Source organism: Chelmon rostratus, chromosome 8 (genome assembly GCF_017976325.1).
Source record: "Chelmon rostratus isolate fCheRos1 chromosome 8, fCheRos1.pri, whole genome shotgun sequence".
Lineage (NCBI taxonomy): Eukaryota > Metazoa > Chordata > Actinopteri > Chaetodontiformes > Chaetodontidae > Chelmon > Chelmon rostratus.
Window position 1 is genome coordinate 312,632 of NC_055665.1, and position 7,500 is coordinate 320,131.

General features: G+C 42.6%; 1 protein-coding gene across 1 annotated transcript in view; it reads right to left on the reverse strand.

Moving 5' to 3' along the window:
• The window catches only part of iqgap3 (IQ motif containing GTPase activating protein 3), a 34,866-nt gene that overhangs the window by 18,548 nt on the left and 8,818 nt on the right, over positions 1-7,500 (reverse strand). The window contains exons 11-14 of the mRNA XM_041943458.1: positions 5,585-5,672; positions 5,258-5,421; positions 4,844-5,004; positions 3,477-3,592 (exon numbers count right to left, since the gene is read on the reverse strand). Of these exons, the coding sequence (XP_041799392.1) occupies positions 3,477-3,592; positions 4,844-5,004; positions 5,258-5,421; positions 5,585-5,672 (529 nt within the window). The remainder of the gene's footprint in view (positions 1-3,476; positions 3,593-4,843; positions 5,005-5,257; positions 5,422-5,584; positions 5,673-7,500) is intronic.

Consider the following 7,500-nt stretch of genomic DNA (forward strand, 5'->3'; position numbering starts at 1 on the left):
TCAACAACAAACTGGACTGGATCACCAACACAGATGTCCTGTACAGGAATGGCCAATGTCTCCACCTTTCTGAGTATGTACACAGTTAAAAACTTTTTATGACTCTGTGGTTGTATCTGCAGTCTTTCACTCAGTGGTCTGCTGGGGCTGTGGAAGCTCTGAGAGGGACAGAAAGAGACGAAGTCCTGGACTGTCCTCTGGACACCACTGAGGATGCAGGTGAGAGGAGGATGTTAGCCAAGCTGACATCTGTTATTGACAACCCCTCCCACCCCCTGCATGACACAGTGGGGGCCCTCAGCAGCTCCTTCAGTAACAGACTGCTGCATCCACCCTGTAAGAAGGAACTACCACAGGTCCTTCATTCATCAGCTGTCAGAGTCTCCAGCATCAGTTCATGCAGCTCTGGGTCCAGGTTCAAACTGTTAGTGTGTGATTTATGTTTACTTCAGCCTGCAGTCACATACATGAAATAGTTTGTGCAATATTACTTTTTCATTCTCTTCAAGTACGCAACCTATGCATATATACTTATATTCTGCTGTGACACATATATACAGTATATTTATTACTATGCAATAGAACAAACACTGTACTTAATTTATTCATACCCACCATGTGCAATTCTCTCCACTATTAACATATTTGTATGGCAACAACACCAGAATTTTCCTGGCAGGTGATTAATAAAGATTTATCTGATCTTATTTTGAAGAGGCTGCACAGAGTGAGGTCAGAAAGAGGTCACAGAGAGAGGTCACACAGAGGTCATAGACAGAGGTCACACAGAGGTCATAGACAGAGGTCACACAGAGGTCATAGACAGAGGTCACAAAGAGGTCACACAGAAGTCACACAGAGGTCACAAAGAGGTCATAGACAGAGGTAACAGAGAGGCCATAGACAAAGGTCACAGAGAGAGGTCACACAGAGGTCACAGAGAGAGGTCACACAGAGGTCACAGAGAGGCCATAGACAAAGGTCACAAGGAGGTCACACAGAGGTCGCACAGACGTCATAAACAGAGGTCACAGAGAGAGGTCGCACAGAGGTCATAAACAGAGGTCGCACAGAGGTCATAGAGGTAACAGAGAGGTCATAGACAGAGGTAACAGAGGTCGCACAGAGGTCAGAGACAGAGGTAACATCCGATATAGATTCCCGAGCCACCTCAGCCGGCTCCTCAGGAGCTTCCGAACTACCTCGGTGACTTCAGCCTGAGTGATGGATGACCCAGCCCCTGCGTCCTCTACGGAAGGTGTGACAATGGGATTGAGGAGATCCTCAAAGTATTCTTTCCACCACCCGACAGTATCCCCAGTTGAAGTTAACAGCTCCCCACCTCCACTGTAAACAGTATTGGCAGGGTATTGCGTCCCCTTTCTCAGGCGCCGGACGGTTTGCAAGAGTCTCTTTGAGGCTGAGCGGTTATCCTCCTCCATGGCCTCCTTGAACTTCTCCCATTCCAGAGTTTTTGCCTCCACAACCGCCCGGGCTTCAGCACGTTAGGCCTGCCGATACCCGTCAGCTGCCTCAGGAGTCCCACGAACAAACCAAGCTCGATAGGACTTCTTCAGCTTGACAGCATCCCTTACTCCCGGTGTCCACCACCGGGTTCGAGGATTGCTGCCACAACAGGCACAGCTCCGAACAGCTGCTTCAACAATGGAGGTGGAGAACATGGTCCATTTGGACTCAATGTCTTCAACCTCCCTCAGGATCTGGTAAAAGCTGTCCCGGAGGTGCGAGTCAAAAACCCCTCTGACAGAGGGCTCCACCAGATGTTCCCAACAGACCCTCATTATATGTTAGGGCCTGCCAAGTCTGTCCAGCTTTCTCCTACGCCAGCTAATCCAACTCACCACCAGGTGGTGATCAGTTGACAGCTCAGCCCCTCTCTTCACCCAAGTCTCCGAGACATACGGCCGAAGGTCAGATGACACGACCACGAAGTCGATCATTGCATTTGCAGTCAAAAGGTGGTCTTACTGTCCGTCCCTCAGGTTCACACTGAAAGGTGAATACAGGCCTTTATGTTCTCTGTCTTGCAGCCAAGAACTGCTTCCAGACAGATCGATAAGCTGATCCCAATTCAGGCATTTTTTAAAATGTAGCGAGAGGTTTAAGGCTGTAAACCGATATTAAAAATCTGAATTTATATTTGAATTGTAAAAAAAAAAACCTTTGACTATTCGGTTGGGCAGCTGTACTGAATGCAGTCTTCGTGAGGGACAGGTGTTACGAAGCCAGAGTTTCTGTTGTTTCATTGTTTTTTACTGGGAAAATCAGCTGAAGTCCAATATATTTACAGTAAATCTCAGTAAAGTCGGGCCAGTAATGTTCAGTGAGAGTAACTCCTGAGTGTGAAACTACTCTGGCTTCTCTGATGTCGTCCTCTCTGGTTTTCCTCTCCTGATTCAATGAATGAAGAGTTGATTTCAACCCAAAGCAGAGTTAGTGATGATTGTTGGAACAGGAGAAGATGAACCGAGGAGGTTTTGTTGAGTTTAGTTTGTTTCTGTCAGTTTGAATGAAGTGTGTTTTATGATGTTAAATTATGGTTTGTGAGGTCCAGTGGCTTTAAACAGAGATAAAACAGCTGTTTCTGGTTAAACCAAAAGACCTTACTCTGCAACAAACAGCTCCATCTCTCTAGGATCATTTTTATCATGTCGTCACACACTTATTACGACAATCTGAGCAGAAATACTTTGAACACTGATGGTGAGCAAACACCTGGAGGGATTACATGCAGCACGTTTTGTGTCCGACAAATTTCAGTTATTTTTTCTCAGTCGCTTGGACACAAAAACATGGAAAAATAATTCAGATAATCAGATAAGTGACCAGAGTTCTGTCCGTTTGTCCAGATTCAAACGTACGTGTGTTTTTAGAAGTCATTTTTACATTATGAGCAGGGATACTTAAATATCTCAGGCTTAAACCGATAAAAATTAAACAAAACGGTAATTACTGGACAAGTCGGTGTAATTAACTCCTGGACAACAGAAACTCTGTTTGTGTGACAGCTGTCCATCATGCAGTGTTCAGTGCAGCCAGGCTGACTCTGTACAATCCAATAATAACTCTCACTAACAAATATCTGCACTTTTTTACAATTTCAATATAAATTCAAATTTAGAGTATTTGTTGACAATCCTAGTGTGTGTATGTGTGTATGTGTGATGGCTGTATGTGTGATGGCTGTGTGTGTGATGGCTGTGTGTGTGATGGTGTGTGTGTGTATTACTTATGTTGTGGAAACATAAATCTGTTTACAGTCACATGGTGGCGACACCAAGCATTAAATTTCAGGGTGTAAACTTGGGTGGTTTTTGGGGGCAGGTTAGGGTTAGGGTACGTCTCCAAGGACTGACTGCAAGTTCATGTAATGTTCCAAAAAGTGTGTGTGTATGTGTGTGCGTATGTGCGTGTGTGTGTGTGTGTGTATGCGTGTGTGTGTGTGCGTTCCATACGTTGTTGTTCGTCCTGCACTGAGTTGTTGACAGAATTGATTCCCTCCTGCAGCTGATTCCAGGTCAGTAGGTCGTTGCCCGCCTGCTGCTTCATGCGAACCAGGCAGTCTAAGTACCTGAGGACACAATGGCTTCATTACTGTGAGATATAATTCACCCTCTGGGGTAAGAGAAGCTATCTATGTCAAGGTTGAAAAACCATCTCTGAACAGAGGGGGAGGTCTTAGACACCACCTATCTCCCACATACAATGCTGTCCTTTCATCTCTCCCTAAGAGATTCAAAGATTTAGCCTCTGAAAACAAACAACAAAGCCATTCACACATGGCTCCAGGAGCCCACCAATGACAACAATGGGACACTAACGAGGCTAACGACTGTCGTTGACACCAAAGGGTTGCACCCCACCCCGCCTTAATGGGGGGATCGTTTGCCTCACAATAGAGTGATACCGTTCTTGTTTTTGTGGGTTGGTCTCACTCAGGGGATAAATACTTGAACCTAACATCATTGCATTGGACTAGAGCTGTCCTATCTAGTCTGATGAGCACAAACTGATGAAGCCTGCTCGGATGAGAGGTGAAACGTCTTCTAAGACAAACTGACGAGGTCCAGTTGCGAACGATTGAATGCCCTAAAGCTTACAATGACCTGGATGAATGAGAATATTCACAGGCATAATTCACCCTCTGGTTTCTGAAGAGTCAGTGTGGAGCTCAGTGGCTCTAGTCGTCTCCACCGTGGCTGACTGCACCAAACTAATCTAAAAATGAGCATATATTTATATATATATAAAACTTAAAGGAGTAGTTTATATAAAAATTCAACCCTCAAACACAGAAGAAGGTTTATGGAAGACCACAGTATCTGATGCTAGAGGTAAGTCAGGGCAGTTCAAATCTATAAAATCATTCACAGTATTATTATACAACAGTTAAGCTTTAACAAATGGCTCTTATGATGATCATTGCTGGTATTGCTCATTTGTTTCTCTTTTTTGGACACACACAGTGAAAATTATTTGTGAGTGGCTTCATAAACCATTGCTGGAATATTACACTGACTTTGACTCTGCAGACAGAACTTTTTTGTTATCCTAATAAAGGCCAAAAATGTATAAAACCTAAAATAAAAACCTCACATAATGTTAAGTTGTCACAGAATAAGAATAATTTAGAATTCCAAGGTGATGAATTATTATTGTTGCCTTAATATTTTTTTCTGTTATTATTGTTTTTATTTTGTCTTTTTTTTTTTTACTTGAATATTTTAACTGTTAAAACCAATAAAACAAAATGGGAACTAATCTAAACACTGAAAACCAAAGACAGCAGGGGGGAAGGCAGAGCAGGTATAAAGAATCGCACCTGTCCAGCAAGGTGTGTTCAACGTCAGAGAGTCCTGCAGATGAACTGACCACTGAGGAGCTGAACTGTTGCATATGTCCCGCATCAATGGCCTGATTGATGAGAGCGACAGCTGACAGCATCTCCACGGCGACAAACAGCTCCTCCTGCTGCAGCTCCCCCTGACGAAGACGAGCAGGAAACAGCACGTTAATACCACATTTCATGAATACTGCTGCTAGACTTTGAACACATTTAACTTAAGACCGAGGACACGCGTTACCGTGTTCTGCCACCAGATGGCAACAGAGAAACTTACAAATGAGTCAACAGAGTAAAGAACAAATGCCGTATATAAAAATAATCTGGCGAACTTGGAAAAAATAGGGTCAGTTAACCCTGAGCGCCGTCTCTCAGGTGTATCTTCAGCCGTACCTGTGGAGTCTGCCTCTGCAGCAGCTGCAGCTCTCGGTGATAAAGAGTCGCAGCGGATGGAAACACTTCAGGCAGCTGGAGCTCAGCGCTCATCAGACAGCTGACTGTGTGTCTGGGGTCAGTGAGACGCAGCGACGCATTAACTCTCTGCACCGCTGCATACGCTGAACACGCACGCACACACACAGACACACACAGACACACACGCACACACGCACACACAGTAATTACTAAAATGATCTGATATCTGCTAAGTGATTTTGTGAAAAGTTCTGTTTCTCTGATATTAACACCAGTATGTACTGGGACAGAGCCAGTGTGACTTACCGGTCCTATCTCTCAGAGCATCCTGGTTGGCAATGGTCACACCCTCCTGCAGAGCGTCAGGCTCCAGAGGATCAACACAGGCCTGGACCTGAGGTCAAAGGTCACAGAGGTTGGAGGTCAATCAGGATAAAGTTGTTTTCAGGCAAAATCATTTTTTTATTGATGTGTTCAACACTGCAAGCAAACCCCAGCACACTTATTCTTTCTCTTGCTGCATTTTTCACACCCCCATGCCGCCGTCCTCTGCTCACTGAGATGCTTCTGCCTCAAACCGTTATTTTGGTGAACTAGTTTAATGTTTTAATAAAGTATAAATATCCTGTTCCTGTCTTTGTGTTCAGCCACAGTCAGTCTCCTCTCACTTCAATCTAAGTCAGCTCTTTTTAATGTCACATCAGAAATCCTGTTTGATGGATTACATACCCAATGGGATTAATCGATAGGATCAATGTGGTAAAAATGAACATCTTGCCACGTTTACTGTATGTGTTCTTGTCTTTACCAGCACATGTACCAAAAGAACAGTTTCACAAATGGGATAAATGCATATCAAGATTTGTGTGGGGAGGTAAACGACCCAGAATACGTTATACCACCCTGCAATTACCTAAAGATAAAGGGGGAATGGCACTCCCAAATTTAAAAGACTATGTTCATGCTGCGCAACTACGTAAATGAATTTGCTGGTGTGATGAAGGATATGTAGCTAGATGGAAAGATATTGAAATTTCTATTCATAAAAAACCAATTCAAACAACTATAGGGGAAACTGAATCCTCTACTTACATAAGAGGGGAACATAGCTTAAACCCAGTGATAGCTTTTACTTTAGATATATGGTATTCCACAGTGAAACAATTAAAAATAGGTAAAGAAATCAGATTATTAAAATGGGTTGCTTATGACGACAAATTTGCACCGAGTAAATTTGATGAGACATTTAAACAATGGGCAAAAAAGAGAATTACAGCTATATGCACAACTTTAAAAAAAATGAAATGAAAAGTTTTCAAGACCTAAAAAATGAACATAATCTAACTAATCAGGATTTATTTAGATACCTGCAATTAAGGGATTATTATATAAAACATATCAAAATAAATGAGGATAAAATTCATCCTATCATTAAATTAATGGTTAAAGCATATAGTCATCCTATCCTAAAGGCAGAGTCTGTTCTATATGGCTGCTTAATGGAATCTAAAGTGGAGTCAACATTATATGTTAAAACTAAGTGGGAACAGGAGCTGGGTGGGGAGAGTCCAGAAGGGACATGGTGCGATCTATGGAAAGCACATCAAACTACGACTCAGTCACTGAGATGGAGAGAATTTAATTGGAAAAATTTAATTCGATATTTTGTTACACCTAGAATCAAAAGCAAACAGTTGAATACTCACCAGCCCTGCTGGAGACTGTGTAATGACATAGATTCAGATCACACACACTTGTTGGAGTTGCACAAATATTCAGCCCTTCTGGGGGAATGTTCACTCAGTTCTCTGCAATGTGCTGGGATATATGATTCCTAAATCTTGCCTTGTTTTATACTTTGGACATTTGGATGGATCGGTGCATATAGGAGACCAATATCTGATTAAGATTCTCTTGGTGGCTGGGAAGAAGGCCATTACTAAAAACTGGCTCAAGACTGAACCCCCTGGTAACAAACAATGGATGTCAATCATAGACGACATATTGGTGATGGAACATCTCACATACAAGTTGAAAGTGAAAGAACACTTGTTTGTTAAAAGATGGAGGAAATGGTTATTATATAAGGAGAGACTGGATCTTACATAACTGTATACAGGCTCTGCTCTTAATGGTTGTATTTTCTGTTTGTTTGGTTGATTTTGTTGTTGTTGTTTGTTATTTGATTTTTTCATTCTCCATTATCTAGAGGAGATTGTATT